At 39.5% G+C, this 21,842-nt stretch overlaps 1 protein-coding gene across 3 annotated transcripts in view; it reads right to left on the bottom strand.

The window, feature by feature from the left end:
* Positions 1-21,842, bottom strand: part of TEK (TEK receptor tyrosine kinase) — a 97,709-nt gene that overhangs the window by 15,836 nt on the left and 60,031 nt on the right. For all 3 annotated transcript variants that reach the window (XM_036898074.2, XM_036898073.2, XM_036898071.2), the window contains 6 exons: positions 19,024-19,175; positions 17,314-17,458; positions 12,784-12,945; positions 10,874-11,008; positions 6,757-7,044; positions 1,643-1,942 (listed from right to left, as the gene is read on the bottom strand). In XM_036898074.2, the coding sequence (XP_036753969.1) occupies positions 1,643-1,942; positions 6,757-7,044; positions 10,874-11,008; positions 12,784-12,945; positions 17,314-17,458; positions 19,024-19,175 (1,182 nt within the window). The remainder of the gene's footprint in view (positions 1-1,642; positions 1,943-6,756; positions 7,045-10,873; positions 11,009-12,783; positions 12,946-17,313; positions 17,459-19,023; positions 19,176-21,842) is intronic.

Raw genomic sequence — 21,842 nt, 5'->3', positions numbered from 1 at the left:
GCTGTGTGACCTTGGGCTATTCATTTATTTTCTGAAACTCAGTGGAGATGAGTCTGACTCACAGGGTTGTTACAAGATTTTTTTTTTTAAGTGCTTTTTAAATGGCAGTGTGTTAATCATTGTTGTCATTTGTTCAAGTTTTATTTCCAAATAGAGGCCCAAGCAGATACACATTGTAGAGTAGCAGCGACAGTGACTAACTGGATGTGTGACTTCGGGAAAGTGACTAAACCTCCCTGCACATAGGGAAGCTTCCCAGTTCTACGAGGCTGAGAGCTTAGAGTCCATAAGATTGTTTTGTTTTGTTTTCTTGTTTTAAAAAGCTGACAGAGAAAACTTGAAGATACCAATAAGAAAAGGAAGGAAGGAAGGAAGGAAGGGGAGGGGAGGGAAACACAGAAGAGAAAAACCATTAAATTTAGGGCTCAGGTCAAAATAAACTATTAAAGGCTCAGATCTAATCCTTCCACTCCTTTCTCTTATTTCAGTTAAGATTAAACTCAATATATTTGTATGAAAATCAGCATGTAGAACATAAGTATTCTTCTGTGATTCTCTTTCCTTCCTCTCTGTGCCTGTGGGCATGAAGAGGTGTCTGGAATGGCACGGTGAAGGTTTTTTTTTATATCTTGTTTTTAATTTTCCTGTTTGCATTTTATGTATAACTTGGATTTAGTTCCTGTGTATTTTACCAAAACACAAGTAATTATAAAAATGATGCATTTATTAAGGCTGCCATCTGAAAACTATGACTCTCTGTAGTCGGCATATTCATCATCCTTGGATGTTTCAAAAATATTCCAAAGATTCAGCACTGAAAACAGAGTTATGCCGTAAGACCTAGTTAGCCCTCAAGAGAACCAAGAAGTTTTTGGTACCATAAGATTTCTGTAAAAATACTCAGTCCAAATTATAAATGTGCAAAAATCACCATTTTCCTCTAACATCCCACTGTTTCTGCTCCCTTGCACACACTGCGCAGTGCAGAAGGCTAGGAGGTGCCACTTCAGAGAGAGTTCAGAGGGAAGGCCCTCCAGGGGCTAGAGCCCCCGCAGGCCTCCCGGGGCCCTTGTTCACTTCATTACACTCAACAGGTTTTATCAATCACAAACACTGGGCATAATGTACTTGGCACTCTGAGGGATCTCCACTTTTCTCACAGAGCTTACTCTCTGGAGAGGGGTTAGTGTGGATGTGGACACGTAATAACCCACATCCAAAAAGTAAAAGAAAACTCAGAATAGCTTAGTGCCATTCAAGCTAAAAGAGAAGTTCATTTGAGAAGGAGTGGAGTGTGGTTCCTGAAGCCTCCCACTGAGCATCTGCACAAGTCTGCCTCCACTAAGCAGGTTCCACATGCTTTCTCCACAGAATCAAGTTCGTATTACTCAGAGCTTCAACTGCTGGATGGGGAGTGCAGATGGGCTAATTTAGTCTAAGGTTTAGTACCAGAAGATGGATCAACAGTGTAGCCTTCCCAGGGGTATTTTCATTCTAAGGATCTATCTAGATAGTGGAGCCTATTAGGACAAATGAATCATGTCACGTGACATGCCTGTTGGGTGAAGATCATAAGATGGTGGGAATTTTCTGATAACTCTCCAGAAGTGCTCCTATGTCAATACCTGCCCACTCTACCAACCTTGGGATTGAGAGAGAGTCATCAGTTCATGAGAAAAGGTTGGGTTGCTTGACCCTATGTTGTTCTCGGCAAAAATGTCCACCTGGTAAGCTGTTTCAGCCTCTAGGCCCTTAAGCTGGTACTGGGTAATGGTGGCATTCTTGATCTTCACATCAATGTGCTGGTCTTGACTCTTGCCCTGAACCTTGTAACGGATGATAACAGAAGAAATAGAATAGCCATCCAGGATTGTCCAAGAGATCACAGCCGAGGAATCTGTGATATTAGAAATCTTGATGTTTTCTGGTTGAGGAGGGAGAACTAAAAATTAAAAAAAGAGAAACAATGTTTTATGTAAGATATCCTGCCATCTCTTAGAATATTATGCTTTTGAGAGAGAATGAATGTCAGTTCATTAACCATGAATGGCAAAGAGGTGCTCTGTCGGGTAGTAATTCCAATCAGTTGGTAGTAGACTCCCTGAAGATTTGCCAGAATGGCACAAGGCAGGAAAATGGCTATACAAGTTTCACACATTTTCCATCCTTACACTAAATTAGGACCTCAGAAATTCTGTTACTCCACAAACATGTATTCTACTGTTCTTGATACTGGGGAGAACAGAAAGATTATGAGAGCTAACATTTATATAGTCATATGTTCCATATATCAACTCATTTTCTCTTCCTAGCAATCTTACCCTAAGTACTGAGTCTCAGAGAGGTAAAGTGACCTGACCAAGTCTCGAAGCTATAAAGTAGAAGAAACAGGATTTAACTCCTGGCAGTCTGATTCCATAGTCTTAGTCACTGTCCCAACAAAGCTATCCTTGCCCTGCGTGCATTTTTGGAAAACTAGTAAGTCAGTGTATACATAAGAAAATGTGTTAAACATTTAACAGACAAAGTGCTATAGGAATTTGGGGAAAAGATCACATTCTACTCAGCCTTAGGCAGGATGAGCGAGAGATACTGTGTGGCTTTCTGCATGTGAGGATGGCAGGCACAGAAGCACCCCTGCACTCTCACTCAAACCGCTTTCCAAGAAAGCACACAGACATGAAGGGAAGTTTGTGACCCTATAAAGCCTATTTGACCCAAGGGAAGAATGCACCCAAGGTTTTTGCCCTTCATAGTAACTGTATATTTGTGAGGCTGTTTACAAGGTGTTTCCATATGCAGGTGCTCTCTTGACCCTCATAACTCCATGGTAGGTAAGCAGTACTGAGATTTTTATTATCCGAATCTTAGAGGTGAGGAACCTGAGACTTCATAAGGGTATGAGGCTTGTACTGGTCCCAGTAAGCAAGTAGAAGACCCAGCCATTTCACTTCATATACCACTGTCTTTCCACATAAAAGTCACTGCTTGTAAGCAAATCAGAACCTTCAAGAAATGTCTTAAGGTACATTCTTTCTATTCAAAATTCTCTGTGATACTTCTTCATTCTAAATTTCCTTTTTCCAAGATGTTGATTCCCCATATCATACTCCTTTGGTAACTGTGGCAATTTATGCAAAGCAGACCTTGGATTTTGAGCCTTCCAAATCTGATTGTCATTTTCTATGTCTAACAGGTGGTAAGTCATCCAAAATCACAGTTGATTAACCAACAAGTGTGTTTTAACTTCCTTTGTTTCCCTTACCAAGTTATTTGCATATTTTTATGAAAATATAAAATAACCTTCCTTCCCACAAGAAAATTATAGATTATTAGGACTCAACATTTTCAGATTACTGTGAACATGCATTTTGCATTTGTAGAGTTGTGCCTCAGAAACAATTTCAACATCATAAACCACTGGCATTTTAAGCCTGTCACAAAAAGAAGCAGTGTCTCACAGACACCTGTAGAAGAATGAATATAATTTTGGTGCCCACTAAAAATGATAAATTTGCATGTACCAGTTTACCCTTTTTATGCCCAAAAGAAGTCACCCTTTGGGCTAGCTTAGTGCACCTCTGATTTACATTCAGTGAGTCTGAACCCAGCAGTCTACAGATTCCTCAGGTGACTCTAATTTCTAAAACACTTTAGGAAATGCTAATCAGATCGTAAGCAATTTAGAAGTGGAATATGACTGCTAAAAGAATTCGAAAAATTGATCTTGCTTTGAAACCGTTGGTTGCCCATCGAGAGACAAAAGGGTAACATGGTTTGACAAAACAAACAAACATGGAACTGAAATGCAAATTAGAGTGTTAATCCCATACTAGTTGTATAACTGTGGTTAAGTTATTTAGCCTTCCACCTTGCCTAAGGATCCTCATCTGTTAAATGTGATGATAATTCCTACTCTACTTTCCTCATTTAAGTCATTGTAAGTGTCAAATGAGTTATTCTGGATATTCAAAAAATTATACACATATTTTTACATATGTTGGGGCCATATGCCAAGTCTAATTCATTCCACTCCTTACACTTGAACCAGATGGAACTGCTAGGCTGGGCACCAACATAAACTTTATAACTGGAAACATTGCTCTTACTTCTGAACAGCCTATATGCAAGATCAGCCAATGCCAACATAGCATATTAACAAATATCTCAGTTAAAACTGAAGTGTTGTCATCCACATCCTCCTTGCCCTAATTTCCTGATCCTATAGGGACCAGCTCCCACCCTGCCAATCAACATCTCTACTACCACCACCAGCATAACACCCTCACCCCATCAAATTCATACAGAATCCCAAGGCGAGCCCACTTTCAGTGATTACTAGTTAGTTTTCATTTAATCCTATAAATATGATAGCTGATGATCTGGTTTTGATCATGTATAATTCTAATGAGGGTAAAATTTATATAGAAGAGTGAATGAACATCTAGACAACTTTGAAAAAGAACATAGTGATTCACCCAACAGTTACCAAGACACTTCATAAATCTATAGTAATTGAAACAGGCTGGTAATGGTATAGGAACAAACACACAGAACATAAACAAAGATCAGTGGAAGAGAACAGAATGTCCAGAAATGCAAAACCAATACAACTGGGCATATGATACAGAAAGAATCACAAATCACTAGGGGAACTATTCAGTATACAGCACTGGGACCATTAGCTCGCCATATGTGAATGAATAAGATTAAAATAAAAAATATTAAAATGCACCATAACCTAAAATAATATCCCTATATCTTAAAGACCTAAATGTGCAAAACAAAACACTAAAACTACTAGAAAAAATATACAGAAAATGTTTATGACTTTGGGGTAGGTATTATCTCCAAAAAAAAAAGTAGAAACCATAAAGGTAAATATTAAAAGGTCTGATTACATCTACATGTAACATATTTATGGAGTAAAAGACACCACAAACAAGGTGAAAATAAAGAGACTAGGAGAGTATATTTGCAATGTATATAATAAGATGAGTATCCAAATTGTATAAACAATTTTTACAAATCAGTAATATAAGACAACCAATAGCAAATGGGCAAAGGTTATCAACAAATACATAAAAACAAAGAAATCCAAATGCCCAAGATTCTCAACCTTGCTACTTATCAAGGAAATGGAAATTGAAATTAACAGTGAAGTACCACTTTTTACCTTTAAGACTGACAAAAATAAAAAGGTCCGACAATATCAAGTAATACAGATACAGGGAGAGAGATGGATATGGGGAAAATGGTACTCTCCTCAATTCCTGGGCATAATACACACTGAAGAACATTTCATAGGGAATTTGCTCATCAGTTCTACTTCTGGACATGTTCCCTAGGAAAGCTCTGACATTTTTGCATGGGGAAATGCATTATATAAGGATACTCATTGAGTTTTTGGTTGTGATGTTTTTTAAAAAAAGGAAAAGCAAAAAGAAAACCCATATGTCCACCTAAAAGGGAATGGATAAGTATGATAATATAATCATAACATCAAATGTTATACAGAAGTTAAATAAGCATATGTCAGGTCTAAACAAATTAACATGGATAGATATAAATCACAATGTTTCTTCAATAAAGCAAGATGAAGAATGATAAGTTTGTGTAGGTGCCCTTATGGATGTATGTAGTGCAGTAAGTGTACAACATTGAATGAAAAGATACATAACAAACTCATAATTTTGGTTGTCTCTGGGGAGAGGGGGACAGAAAGAGTAGGAATGATGGTCAAAGGGGATTTTGATTTATCTGTACTGTGTTATTACTTTCCACAAAATGGCTGAAAGCAAATAGGACAAAATGTTAACAGCTGTTAATCCTGAGTGGTAGGAATGGGAGTGTTCGTTGCATTATTTTTCGCACTGCTCTGTAACTTTTAAATTGTACAGTTTTTTCTAAAGATGAAGAATCCCTGAATGCTGGCAGAACAGTCAAGACTCCCACATGTCACTGATGTAAGAAGGGAGAGGCTGGAGAAACCCATCCAGTTTCCACATCTGTGACCGAGGAAGTACAGCTGCAGCTGAAGAAAAAAGCCTCCAACTTTGGGGGTTGACATAGGACCCCACAATCCTAACCAAGTGGTAGTTGGTGTGGCTTTCCAGTCTTTCCAAGGACTCCAAATGCAAAGTTCACAGGCAGTGAATTAACATAGAATTTCTGCTTAATGAAGAAAAACTTCCAATACTGCAAAGAAACCCAAGAAATTCCAAGGAATTTTAAATGACCAATCTAAAAAAGAAAAAACTCTGAGCTGCAGAATATTTTGAAAGAAAATTGTTTTTTTTACCCTCAGATATATATAGTGACTCTAACAATGATCTGTTACGAAGATTTTTCAAGCAAAGGTACTTGGCTTTTAAGATTGAGAAAGACCCATCTGCGATTAATCAGCACCTGAGTGCATAGGGATACGTGGTCATCCTGAAGTGTCCTGTAACATAGTCAACAAGCCCTAAAAAACCTTATTCATGTTATTAATTTATTTAATAAATCACTCCATACCAAGGAGAGGTAAATTTTAGCACAGTCCTGCCTGAATTATTGCAGCTGCAATCCGTGGAGCTTTCCTATCATTGGTTAGTAAAATGACTCTGTGCTTGGGGTGGGGGCACTAATTAGCCTTCACTTGCAACTAGCTGCCTTTTATGGTTTCTAAGAAACATTCTTAAAGTGATGACAGACACGTGAAAATAGCAGTAGCCAAATGTCATTCAGGCGAGGCTGGGCCCGTGAGTTCCTTACCGTCGCTCAGCGTCCACGCGGTGAGAGCCTCGCTCCATTCCCCCTGGGCCTTGCTGTTGACTCTGGCTCGGACTGAGTACTGCTCCCTGGGATGCAAATTGTTAAGTAGCACTGAAGTCAAGTTGCCTGGTACTTTGATATTCTGCTGATCACTCTTCATTTGCACAGATCTCCTCTCCACTTCAACATAAAACTCATCTTCTGAGCTTGGAAATATTGGTTGCCAGGTCAAATTTAGAGTGGTCTGACTTTTTGGTAGGAGACTGAGACCTCTTGGAGGGGGGAGACCTAGGAGAAACCAGAAGGATCACTCTTTCTACATAGGTAAGGTGACAAACAGCCCCAGTGGGCAGCTTTACAGAATTACCATGACTTCTAGATAATACACAGCTGCACAAGCTATCAAAGAAACAAAAGCTAGCAGCTTTTTTTCTACCAAAATTTCAAATCTTTACAATAATTTAGTATGCAGTTTGAGTAACTGTAATAGGAGAATACAAACCCTTCAGAGAACAACTTGGAAAAATTTTTCGAGAGCTCTAGAAATGACCATATGCTTTGGCCTTATAATCTAACTACCCAGGATTTATCCTGAAAAAATAACCCAAAGGAAGAAAAAAGCCTCTGTGCATGAACACGTTCATTATATTATTATTTATAATAGCACACAATCAGAAAAAACCTAAATGTTTCAAATAGGCAAATGCTTTAACAAATGATATAGCTATCTAATGGATTTCATGCATAATTGGAAAAGTATGGAAGCCCAATAAAAATATTTAAAATACATGAGAAAAAACTCTGATTGCAGCCTGGTAAGTTATGTCTACAATTGGTGAAGGTTAACAAGGAAACTGATAAAAATAAAAACTGGATTTTCCAAGGTTGTGGGACTGTGAGTGATTGTTCAATGTTTCTGATACAATTTTGGGCGATACATTTTAAAGCACTTTCAGGGTTAGTTCCCCTAGCAAGGAGGATCCCAGGCACCCTGACCACTGTGGGGTGTGGGGTGGGGTCCAGCCTGGCCCTGCTCTGATCACATCAGGATATGTGCTAGGACCACGTGCTGCCTGGCCAGAATATCCATAGGAACCTGGGCTACCCAAGAACTGAATGCAAACAATATGGCTTTTGAAATCAAAGAGACATGAGCATGCCACTTTAGTTTTGTGACCTTGGAACATTCATAAACTCTCCAAGTTTACCTGTAATACAAAATGAAAGTAGTCATCTACTGTACTCAGGAGGAGTAAATGGATAATGGATATGAAAATACTTGGAAGGTGTTAGGAGCCCTATTAACATTCCCTCCCACCCTCCCTCCCTAAGATGTCTTGTCTTGTGTCAATGGACAGATGGGGAACCTGTGTGTTTTAAGTTAATAATAGTAAATCGATACTTAAATTCCAGATGTAAAACATAGAATAGGGATCCTCTATCTCATGCATTCTCACTGAGGACATTACTGCTCCTAAGGGGGCAAAGATTGGTTCATGGGTCTGAGAACCTTTTAGATATTACAATGGTTTGTGAATCGGCACATATAAACGGATCTGTGATATTAGAATTCATGGCAGGTGGGGCATTAGGACAAACAGACATTTTGTCCTAAACACAAAAATAACTAAAAAGCTCCTTAAGGGGCAATAATTTAAGACAAAAAAAAAAGTTGAGAAACTATTCTAATCCTTAGTTAGAGATAAGAGGGAGGGTCTGCTGTCATCCACCAGAGAGAGTGACCCTCACTGATCATTTCTGACTGTCCTTAGATTAGGGAGAGGCAGCAATCAGATCCTGCAATTTACTTAACACTATGTAATACTCTGCAAATTAAATAGTTATTGGAACTATTGAATATTACATTCTTATTACTATAAATAGTTATTAGTCTCTATAACCTTTGCACATTGAGAGACAAGATGTCAACCCCTTTTCTCAGCTTTAAATTTTAAGTTTCAAAATAAGCCACCCAGAGCCATCAGGCAGGCTTACAATGACAGAGCAGGACAGAGGGTCGGCCTTTGGGAACATACACATAAACCTTCCAAGCCCGTAGTGGTTAGAGGAGTAACTCGATGCACGGTCGCTTCTAATTCCCTTTCCTTCGGGAACAGGGCTTAGCCTTTGCCCCTCCTTGCCTGTCCCCTTTCTGCCGTGTGTTCAGAGTGTGATCTCTTTTCCCTCCTCCTGGCTCCACTACTCAGTCAACATACTTAAAATAAATAGTGCAACTGCCAGATGATATGAATTAAAAAACAAACATCAACATTCAAATGATGGGAAAAGAAGAACCTTCCATAATTCCCTTCCCACCAGCCCCTGAGAACTACTTTGAAATACTCCAAGAGGCCTCTAAATACCTCCTGGCTGGAACATATTCTGAGGGCTGAAGACAGTACAGTGTGGGGTCTGCGAGTGCTTCACGTTCTGTTCCATAAATGCTTTCCATCTGAGTCACACTACGGCCTTCCCCTTTTTGATTCATCAACACTGACCCAAGAGAGAATTAACTACCCTTTGCCTTTCAGCTGCAACCTGACCACATATCAGAGGACCTTTTGATTATAGTTACGGAGATCCCTTTATCCTATAACTTATATAGAGTTTTTGGTGGTTTCTGTTTTTGTTTCGTATTCACCACCAGGAAAACCATTTCCTACTGTGTAATGCTTCTACAAGCACCAGTTTTTGAGGCCCATTTGGTCTTCCAAGGATGCTGCTGGTCAAACGAGAACTAGGTGGGGAATGTGCAACGGCGAGTCCAGAGGGAGGGCGTGCCCTGCAGAAGAGCTGCCTGGTCCTTCCGGCTTCTCACTAAGTTCTTCCCGATTCCTTTGCCTTTAGTAAATGGACTATGCAATAGGAAAAGTTATCAATTATAATAAAGAAATAGTGCCTTCGGGCTCCTAGGTAATAATAATAATAATTAGAGAAACAAAAGGATGCTCAGTCTGCAGGCCTACATGGTGATACCTTAGGGGCCTCACCGTGGGCAAGTTATCAACCACTCTGAGAATCTACTTTCCAATCTATAAAGTGAAGAAGATGATAATTCTACCTTCAAGGTAATGGAATTAAGTATATGTGAGCTTAAGCTGAAACTGTAAAGCTATGACCAGGAGAAAGTAGCCAATGATTATACACAGTGAACCCTGGAAGAGAACCTTGCAAGGGATCACTTCAGTGTTTCAGAGGAGGGTACCTGGGTGGCAGAAAGCTGGAGTCCAGATTAGCATCAGGGAGCCTTCGTACATGCAAGAGCTTCTCACTTAACACAATGGAAAGCCAATGGATACTAACATTGATCAAAGAAATATTGCTGCATATCTTAGAATGTGTGGATCCAGGACTGGTCACACCAAACATCACTTACAAACTTCCTAGAAATGCAAGTCTCGAGCCCCAAACCTATTGAATTGGAAACTCCTGGGATAGACGTCTGTTTTAATAAGCTCCCTAGGTGATTCTGATGGACAGGGGCAAAGAATGTTGGAGAACCACTGATTTAGAAACATGGAGATACATCCTATAAGAAATAACTTGAGGAGATAAAAGTGGCTGCCTATATAGGAAACAGGACTGGACGGGTGGGAATGGGACTGCTGTTCTTTAGATAAAAGCCTTTTTATTTGATGTTTTAACTATGCACATGAATTACTTTGAAAAATTAGAAATTAGTTTTGAAAATAAACCAACTGGGATTTCTGAAGTAGTTATGTGGCAAGAACCTGGCCTGGGCCCTTAAGGTGGAAACAGGAAGCTGGTGGTAAAACTCGGGAGCCAAGACTCAGCACAGTTGCTACAAAGTAAATCCCAACTCCTGGGGGATGGCCCTGCTTCCTGAAGACTTGTCTGCTTCCCTCTTGGCCCCTTGGAGTGCTGCAGACACCCTCCCCAGGGAGACAGACCAGGAGGACAGTCCAAATAAAAGAACGCTTTGGCTCCAAGTTGCTAGCCTTCCTGTCACTTCCCCACCCATTCAAAAGCAAACTCCTTCCACCTCTATCCCCACCCACCCGCTCACCCACCACCACCCTTCCTGGTCTTCCTTCCTCTTTCCCCTTCCTTCCCCGCCCACCCAGCTCAGGAATAAATGCTGTTTGCTTCAACTGACCGATAGAAGCTGTCGTGAACCGTCTCACGGGTCCAGGATGCCCTTCCCCGCCCTCTCCACGCCGGACCAGCTGCACGCAGAGCTCATATTCTGTTCGAGGTTCCAAATAATTGAGTGTAACAATCTCATTTGTCACTGAGAAGAGAGAAAGTCCAAGAAACTTAAGTTGGCATTCTTTTACATTCTTTATACTGGAATGTTGTTTGTGATGTGAACTGTTTGGTTTTTAAAAACACAAATTCTTAGTGGAACAGGCAGTTCCACCTTCAGGGCCTCACCATTCCTAATATAAGGAAAATAAAGCTTTTTAAAGGAAGTTTTCAGATTACAATGTATGCATTAACATAAATATCTCTGTGCCACTTATATTTCTGCTCTAGTGATTTTCTCTTCATTTGTAGGGTAAAATCACACAGATCTTCAACTATATGGCACACCACTCAGATTTAGGGAAAAACAATCTCAGAATATTATAAAATAATTTGATTTCTGTTTTCAAATACAGTTATTGCAACCAAGTCATCAAGAGAAGAGACTCTTCCAGGGTTTGTTTACAGTGACTTGGGTAACGGATTTGTAATGGTCAAATCACTCCACATGAGGGGTTCTGAAGTACTGGAAAACAGATCCCACAAATTAGTGGTATATGCTTCTTTTCTCCTTAGCTATTTGTTTTCACTAGCCTGTTTCTCCACGGATATTGCAGAGGTAGATAATTGCCTTACCATATGATACATTTCCAGTTGTCTGTGTTTAAGAGTGCTTAGAAGACAACTTTGTGGATATCCACTTACAGAAGGAGATAATAGACTATTCCCACCATATGAAAAAATAAAAAGCTACTTTTTAATAAGACCTAACCATTGACATTGATTGCTGGAAACATAAAGCCATCAAATCAGCCTTCTATCACTGGGATTCTGAATTTGGTTGAGTCTGCAATGGAATGTGAAGAGCTCAGTAATAATGTCATGACATTATTCAGTGAACCCAGGTCAGCTATCATTATTAAGCTGAAAACCATCCGTTTGTTATCCTTTTTTGTAACTTCCTCAGTTATCCACATACAGTGTGTAGAGAGCCCTTTTTAGGAGATCACAGGTATAGTGAGCCAAGTACCAGCAGAGGGATGCATGCTAACCTACAAGCCCAGTAGTGGCAGGTCTATAAGATGGCACAATTAAAACAGCATGGCCAATTGATAATGCTCAGCTTTCTTTTTAAATATTATGATTTTACATCATTGGGCAACAAACAACTGTAATCTGTGTTGTAAACTAAATTTAACAAATAGGTAAATTTAACTGTTTTCATGAACTTTCAACATTTTATCACATTTTATTTTTTTTCTTTCAGGAAGTTGGGAGGGAAGCATGTAGCTCTCTTTGCCACAGCCACCACTCCCCTGCCCCAGGCCAGTCTGCCACAGCCCAAATGTTTCAAGTCCAAATTCCTCTCAAACTCTCTGAACATAAGGAGCCTGCAGGCAGGACAAGACTGTTATTGAGAAAAAGAATAAATAATTCAAGAGAGCAGCAACAATCCCCCCTCAGTAATTCTCTTTGCCTTTCCAGTAGGTCCTGGGCTTTCTGTTACCATTATTTATGGCATAAACATGTATCTTTTACCATAACCAAGCAAGATAGAGTAACTAGATGCAGAGAAGCCTGGAAAGGAACTACTGGTAAAGGTCTACAGATACAGAAGATGCTTCTGTGTCCCACAGTACATCATGACTTCCAGAACATTAGCCCCAGGACTCAGAGGACCCCCCACTTTTCCCTGAGTACTCCGAAATGGAGCCCTCTTCCACCAGAGGGTTGAAACTAGGAGAAAGGATTTCTACATTTGGGGAAATTTTCTTTCCTGGTGCCACATCTCCAGCTGGAACCATTCTGCCCAAACCTTACCTTGAATATGCCGCCAAGCTTCAAAATGATTAACAGGTTTATATAAAAGCTTCTTGGATTTGATTGGTCCATCCCCAAAGTAAGGCTCAGAGCTGATGTTGATGACAGCAAAGTTATGTCCAGTGTCGATCACGTTTGGGGCATTCAGGGGCTTTGGAAGAACTAAATAAAAGTTCAACAATTGGATTAGTACTTACACTTTGGGGTTTTGTTGCTCTTAGGTGGTGGCAGAGGGTGAGAGCCGTCATGCTTCCTACAAGCCCTCTTAGAGTTCTCTGCTCAGACTCAGGGCGATCACCTGCTCTGTGATCTCTCCACTATGCTCTTGCCCCTCTCAACCATTATCCAATCAAAGTGCTTTCTTAAAATATAAGCACACCTCTGCTCAACACTTTTCAATGGGTTCTCATTATACTTAGAATAAAATCTGAAATTTATCCAGTGGCCTACCAGGCCTTGCACATTCAAGCCCCTGCTGCTGCTTTCCCTGACCTACGAGCCTCCAGCCCCACTGACCTTCTAGTTCATCCCACTAACAGTGCACCAAGCTCCTTTCATTTCAGCTTCTTTGTAGCTGCTGTCCTTCCCCCAGGGGATGCTCCAGACCTCCCACTATTCTCCGGTCATCTCGTCCTGGCCATTCAGCTCTCAGCTTTGATGTCACTTTTTCACAGAGGCTACCTCAGAGCCGTAGGCTCTGGTGTCATATACCTTCTGTTCCTTCATTGTAATTTTCAGAATTTATTATTCATAGTGATACTACGTGTGCTCTCCCTCTGCCCCTCCTTCTTTTTTTCTTAAAGCAACACATTTATTATCTTACAATTCAAGTCAGATATGGGTTTCACTGGGCTATAATCAAGGTGTTGGCAAGGCTGTGCTCCCTTCTGGAGGCCCAAGGGGGGAGTCTGCTTCCTGGTCTTTCCAGCTTCTAGAAACTGCCTTGTACCCCTTGGTTCATGGCCCCTTCCTCCATCTTCAGCATCAACAATGTTGTATCTCTCTGTCCCTTCTTCCATTGTGATACCTCTTTCTGACTACAGTCAGGAAAGTTTCTCTGCTTTTAAGGATTCACGTTATTAGACTGGGTACACCCAAATAATGCAGAAAAATCTCCCATCTCAAAGACCATGCATTCTCAATGGGGGTGGAACAGCACAACCAGGGAGGTGAAAATTGGTTCTCAGGGAATGAAAAAATCTTAGATTTTACAATGGCCTGTGGCCTTCCAAATGGCCACAGTATATAAACTGATATATAGCCTGTCCAAGATATTAGCACTTTATCATGATTGGAGGAGAGTTTGGAGTAAGATTTCTAAAGGGCCTCTGAGGTGGGATGATAATAAAGACTTTGTGAAACTCTGCACTGGACTCCATGGATGTTTTGCTTCATAAATGTTGTCAACTGAATAATTAGCTCTGTACCCTCAGTAGCCCAACCTTCTTAGAAATGCATAACTAGTATCTTTTTTCCCTCCCCAAGAACATATGTTACTTACATAATGTAGAATCTCAGATTTCAGGGGACATTCAATGTTCAATAATTCTGCCTTTCTCCATCTTATTGCTTTGGCCCACCATCCTTAGAGATGACCTTCAAGTTTTTGCTCAAATATCATCTTCTTCAGGAAGCCTGATACTCCATTTAATATTAGTCACCCCTCCAGCCCTGCCCCAGCATTCTCTATCCCCATTTCTGCTTTAGTTTTCTCCAAGGCACTTAGCGTTTTAGCAATGCTAAATGCTTACATATCTTTTCACTGTTTAAATATTTACTTATTTATTCATTGTTTATTTCATGGGAATTATCCCATGTTATTACATGGGAATGTAAGCTCCATGATGGAAGAGCTTTTTTTTTTTTATCATTCACTGCTGAATTCCCTAGAACAGGGACTGAAACGTAATGGGCCTTCAGTACCTTCTACTGACTGAGTGAATGATGATATAGGGGGAAGTTGTCCACGGTCAGGATAATAAGGCCAATAACCCTAATCAAGCAGTATCCCTGTCTGGAGACAGGCCATGCTAATGTTAAGTTAGGTAAGACTGCATACACATTTTACTTAGGTCATTTTATGAAAAGAAGGCACTTGCATGAACAAATTCATTCTTTAAGCCATGCTTCAATGACTGTATGATCTATGATCATACAATGATTTGAATGATCAGATAAGCCACCTGTTTGTTTAAACCATAAAAGCATGTTAATTATAGCCATTAGTGACAGTCTCTTATAAAAGTGACACTTTCATAAGGGTGAAAACATTACTATAAAAGCTCCCCCGTAATTTTATCATTTTATTTTTTGTCTTTTAATCATTTTATTGAGATACATATATTGTAAAATGCAAAATCTTAAGTGCATTTAACTTAAGGGACTTTATCTATGTACATACCTATGTAACCACTAGCCAGATTAAGATAGAGAATATTTCCAGTCCTCCAGTAGTCACTCTTGTGCCCTTCCCAGTCATAGGGAACTAATCTCCTGACTTCTGTCACTATAGGTTGGTTTTTGCCTATGCTTTAGTTTTGGATAAATGGAATCATAAATCATGTATTTTCTTTTGTTCATTATAATGATCTGAGATTCATACATATTGCTGCAGGAAGTCTTTTTTATTGCTGCATAATATTCTGTTGTATAGTATTGTAGGCTGAATTGTGTTCCCCCAAAATCCATATATTGAAATCTTAACCCCTAGTACCTTCTGATGTAACTGTATTTGGAGGTAGTGTCTTTAAAGTAGTACTTGAGTTAAACATAAGATCATTAGAGTCATTCCTAATCCAGCTGTTGTCCTTATAGGACACACACAGAGGGAGAAGACAGCCATCTATAAGCCAAGGGGCCAGGTCTCATAAGAAACCAACTCTGTCAATCCCTTGATTACCCAGCCTTCAGAACAGTGAGAAAATAAATTTAATTTGTTTAAGCCACCCAGTCTGTGGTATTTTGCTATGGTAGCCCTAGCAAACAATTCTATATTAATATATCACAATTTATTTATCCCTTTTATCCCTTCTAATATAGATGGATATTTGGGATAATTTCAGCTTGGCACTACTATGAATAAAACTGCTCTGAACAGTACTGAAGATGTCTTTTTGAGCATATGCACTCATCTCTTTTGAGCATATCGAGGATATGGGATATAGGGTAGGTGCATACTTAGCTTTGGTGTATATTGCCACTTTTCCAAAGTGGTTGTACCAATTTGCACTCTAGTACTAAAAGACTAATATGCGTTTTTTAAATACCATGATTAAAGACACTGATTAATTTATCTGATGGCTATTTCCATTCAGTGGATGTCAGTATGAGAGTGACGAGGCATTGGGGACTTGTAACTAGAGATGCTTTTATGCATTAATCTTGTGTGCTGCATCTCTTATCAAAAAATAAAAATTAGAACCAGTGGATCTCCTGAATGTTAGCAATATGGTTTGTTTTGGACATATTATTTATTTTCCATGGGAAGCAAACATTCCAAGAAGCTTAAAAATAAGGTAATTGGTCTTGTCTTTGTATCATTTCCTTTCTTTCCAAGAACATAGAAGAAATTATTTTGGTCATGTGAAAGTACTAATGAAGAAAGCAGATCTGGGCTTTTTTCAGTAATCCAAAAAATACTGAAGATTCTGAAATTATTTACCTGAATTCCTAGGGCAGAGTCCAAATCTATGAGACTGTATTTATGCTACTGCTGTTATTGGGCTTTAAAAAAAAAAGATTATGCTCTGGGTATTTATATTCATTTCATTTATGGAAATTACCTCTGAGATTACCCAAAAATGGTCTAGAAAAGATGGTGCAGGGTTTGGAGTCAAAGACCCGGCTTCAAAACTAAGATTTGCTACTTACCAGATGTGCTGCCTTAGACAAGTTAACTGAACCCTGAACCAGTTTCTTGCCTGGTAAAGTGGGGAGAACAGTATCTATCCCACAAAGTCCTTATAAACTTTAATAAGATAAAGGATGCGAGGCATTCGGTCCAGTGCCTTTCTAGAATATATAACAGAATGCTGCTAGGTGTTTTTACCGAAATGGGCTCATTAGTAACTTCTCGATTTACAATTACTTGTTGTATCTATGTATACCAAGCAAGCTAACTGGGGTTCTCCTCCACTTTATTTCTTCCCTCAAGCCACAAATGTGCATATATCCACTTAGAGTAATTTGAATTTTGAAATACTAATTCATAGGAGGAATTAATATGTGAAGCCCCAGATATGTGAAAAAAGCATTCGTGCTTATTATATAGCATGGCGTGGGCCACACACAAGGGTCCTAGCTATACGGGACAAAAATCAAACCCAGAACTGTGTGACTCCGAAGGCCATTTACTCAATCCTTCTTTCCATATTCATTCATGTGAATTTTATTTAAAGATTTAGCATCTTGAAAAATATCTGAAAGGCATTTTAGTGGTCAGATAACAGCTCTGTCTAAAAGCAGCACCCAGCAATTCATAAACATTGCATGCTGAGGATATGAGCTCTCCCTCTGGAAAATGGAGCTTACCTTTAACAGAAATGTTGAAAGGCTTTTCCACCATTCCAGCCACTGTGTTCACACTGCAGACCCAGACTCCTGAGTCAGAGGGGAGGATCCGGTGGATGGTGAAGGTGGCCACTGAGAGGTGACCCGTATGGTTAAAGTCTTTTGGCTGGAAAGGTCAAATACAAATAAAAGCTTCCAGGGAGGCATAAACACAAAGGTCCATAACACTGACCCCATCTCATTGTTTAATAAGAAGCTCTCTAGGAGAGATTAAGAAACTAAATGCAACGCTTGTATAATCATTGGCTTATTTCCAAAGCTATTGTAGTAGCCCTGAAAGTTTATGTTGGATTGATTCCCTCTCAGATCCTGCTGTTGTATTTGTGTCTTTGGGAGTGTGAGGTAAACACTCACAAGCTAGGAGTCTAATTCCTTTTACATTGTGTCTAGTAATATTTGTACCCTTCTGATTAATACAGAGATGGCTGGGTGAGAGGACAAAATGGCCTCCTACAGTATTTGAGGGGCCACTGAGTATGGAGCTGCAGAAAAAGTCAGGGCTCTGAAGACACATGGGCCTGAATTCACAGCCTAGCTCTGCCACTTTTGACCAATTCCTTAGCTGCTTAACTCCACCCAGCCAGTCTCCACTTCTGCAAAAATAAAAAAGGACAAGTAATGTCACGGAAGACATTATATGTATTATGGTTGACCTCACAGGGTGGTGGTGGTCACTTCCATGAACTCCTGCAAAGGCCAACAGAACTTTGGAAGTTGTCAGTTGGCTTCTACTACCTAACAGGATGTTTGAGTAGAATCGGGAACATCTGAGGGGTAGAAACATCAGGTAATGGTAATGGCACATTCTACATATCCTGCCACTAAGAGGTCACTTAGATCTGTCTTCTTGTCAAGTTGATTTTCAGTCATCTTTGAGAAAAAAATGAAATAATGATTTAAAAATATTTATATAAGAAAATACATCAACTTGTGACACAGATATTTGGGGTGGTTCCTGTCCAACTTGGAAGAGAGAAGGGAAATGGTGGAAAAACAGCTTAGTCCTTTCCAGCAAAGAAGTCTGTGACAGGGCCCTGGCCAGTGAGTACCAGCAAGGAGGTCAAGTGGAGAGGGAGGGGACCCAAAGTTGCAATCAGACCTGAGGTTTCTGAATTGGGGGTGTGGGAATAGATGTGTCTAGAGTCATATGGGTTATGCTGAACTTTCCTCTCCTATATTCCACTAACTGCTGCTATAGCGAGCCTAATAGGAATACGCCAGTCATCAAATCTCCATATCCTGATAGCGCCTGGTAGGTAGCACATGCATCTTGCCAATTCATGGGGTGCAACACCCCTTTGTGGTCATTGGACCACATCATACTTCCTGATATGGGAGTTGGAGACATGAGGATATGGTGGGCTTGCACAGGCTGACATACTTCTCCCACATACTGCTAGAAAGTTCTGCAGGATAAGTGCCATCCATGGCACTCAGCTTCATCAGTTCCACTGTGGTGACATATTTCCAACCTTGCACTGCAGTGCCGGCTGTGCAGGAGGAATCAGTGAAGCTGCTTTGCCTCCCCAGGACTGTGGCATTTTGTCAAAGCTAACAATACTCTGGCATAGGGCACTGCCAAGCCGTGTGTGGAATCTAGCCTTCAGCGGGTGATTATTACACTGTATGCATCTAGTGGTTTCAGAAGGGCAGATGAAGAATAACTCTTACCTGGAGCACCGTCCCGTCTGGCTTCACCAGGGTCATTTCCTCATTAGCAGGTAGTGGCCAGCCAGATGCTTTGCAGATGGGGTTAAATTTACCACTGTTTACTTCAATGTAATCTGGCAAATCTTCTATCTTTGGGGTCTTTCTTTGCATGCCTAGATTAAGAAAACAGCACAGTGGAATCTAACCTTTAACACAGCAACAGAAGTGATAATAAAAGAAGCTACCATTTAATAAGTTATGCACAGGGAAAGAACTTTGCAAATATTACACTGTTTTGTCATCACACAGTACATTTGGGAAGTGGGTGCTATTGTGGTCCCCATTTTATAGATGAGGAGACTGAGGCTCAGATTCAAACTCAAACCCTTATGAATCCAGAGTCTCCACTCTTCCCCATAATGCTGTGCCCCCTCCATGGCCCTGGGACAAACAATCTCAATATTAAAATGATCATCATGGCGATATCTCCCCTGACCCAAGAATTTTCACAAAACTAAAAACTAGCTCTTCCATTCAGCAAACAACCCTGGGTTCAACAATATGATCCTCTGTTTTGATATATGAGAGATGTCTCACTGATTGGGAAGTCTGCAAGTAGATGATTAAAAGCATTCACATTTATATCCAAGAAGTAGAGTGGAAAATAACTCTCCCAAATCAATTACTAGTCAACAGCCAAATCTAAAAATATTGCTGCCAATATTGAAAGTAGAAAAATTGTTTCTAGTATCAAAAAAGGTATCAGGGACCCAAAAAGGACCACGCCTAATGTCTACAGAGTAGACAATGAATTATCCTGAAAAATAACAATTTTATTTCAAACTGCAGGGTCCTAGAGAACCTTGGAGCATTTGTAACTAAGTGTGAGACCTGGCTGAAAACAGCCCCACACTTAGTAAAGAAGGCAGCACATGGAGGGGCCCCAAGAGCTGCAGTCATGTGCTGTTATTCTCAGTGGTAGGAGGAGGTAGGGTCCAGGTAAACGCATCAGTATTGATATTTTATATTGATATCCTATTGCTCAGGCCTAGAATGAAATGGGTAAAGGGTATGGAGGACAAGAAAGGCCTAATACCTACAAAGGCAGTTCTCTGATATATCTGTAGATTTAAGAGATTATGATTAGAAAATTTACAAAATATTTCAGCCTAAGAAGTTATTCGACTAGGAATTTTTATTAAAAGTGCCTTGATGAAGGGAGCCTAGTAAACATAATGTTCTTCATGTAATTGTAGATTAATGATAACAAAAAAATATATATACCCAATCTTATACATTTTCACATTTTTATCCTTATCCTTCCCCACCGTTTAATTTTTTTTTTCCCATTATCAATTTTAGTTCATCTTAACACTTTTGGAAAAAATGTAAAGCCAAATATTTTTTGCCTCAAAGATGATCTTTACCAAATAGCAAGACCGAACTAAATAAACAAACCAATAGCAACAATGAAGAACTGTTTAACATTTTAAAATTTATTCTCTAACAAAAATATTCACTTAAGCCTTCTCTCTAATCGGTAAGTTAGTTGTTGCCTAATCTATGTATCATGATTTAATCATTTGATTCAGTTGCAAGTTCTTTGTTTTCCTTGTGCAGCACCCTCACTAAATGGAAAATATATAAGCAGTTGAGTGTTCTTTATTTACACTTATAAGTAACAAGAGAAATTTATTTGATTGCAAAGCTTAAGAAGAAACCAGTAAGTTAGAAAAAAATACACAGCATCACTTCTACACTCAGATTAATTTTTTCTAATATGTGTAATGCTTTATAATTTACAGCTATTTTAAATATTTATAATTCAGTAGGGAATCCTTATTCATAAAGCTTATTTGAAATAAAAATTAGAAAAAAAAAGTGCTTTGACACTTTTAAGCCATCTTTCCTTCATTGTCTCCTTGCATTTTCTGCAGATGGATGGAGGTAAGGTGGATATAAAAGTGGAGGGTAGGGTGCAGTGGTGGAGAAAGGGGACGACTCTCTGAGAGCTGGGACCTGGATCTAGATCAGAAGACTCATACCTTTTACAGCATCAGCCTTAGAACAGAAAGGAAGATGTAAAATAGAAATTCAAAACTTCATGCTTACTATCTGTCCATTTTCAATCTAATGCTCTGATGGTCCCAAGACATTTCCTCCCCTTCCTAGACCCTGCCTTACAGCAAAATCAGAACACTGGGGAAAGAAGAGAAAGGGTAAAGCTGACATGCCAAAGGCTTTTAAAAAGCAATTGTTGCTATTTCCCTCACATATTTGCTCTGATTTTAAAACTAGCAAAGAGAAGGCTACACCTGTCTTACTACTCTGAGTAGGAAGTTTACTGGTTGTATGTTTCTTTTTATAACATTTATATTTATATTATTGAAAAATATATATATTTATTATTTTAAAATTTTGGAAATGCACAAAAATAAGCTTCTGTTAATTTTAAAAAGTATATTCTATGGCAGGAGTTAGCAAGCTTTCTCTATAAAGGACTAGGTAGTGAATATTTTCAGCTTTGCAAGCTGTAAGTTCTCAGTTGTTGTAGTGGGAAAGCAGGCCCAGATGACACATTGCCGACATATGGGTATGGCTGTGTTCCAGTAAAATTTTTAGAATATTGTTGCTATTGGGTGTTGCTATGGATGGTAGGGCAATAAAAAGGAACGAAGGAAGCACTGATATGTGCTATGACACAGGCCTCAGAAACAGTATGGTAAGCAAAAGAAGCCAGCTGAATAGACCATATAGGATCTCATTTACAGTGTATAAAATGTCAAAAATAAGTAAATCTGTAGAGACAAAAAGTGAATTAATGGTTACCAGGGGCTGGA

This window comes from Manis pentadactyla, chromosome 3 (assembly GCF_030020395.1).
Source record: "Manis pentadactyla isolate mManPen7 chromosome 3, mManPen7.hap1, whole genome shotgun sequence".
In the NCBI taxonomy this organism is placed as follows: Eukaryota; Metazoa; Chordata; class Mammalia; order Pholidota; family Manidae; genus Manis; species Manis pentadactyla.
Note: the sequence above shows the minus strand (reverse complement) of the source record. Positions and strands in the feature narration are given on the sequence as shown.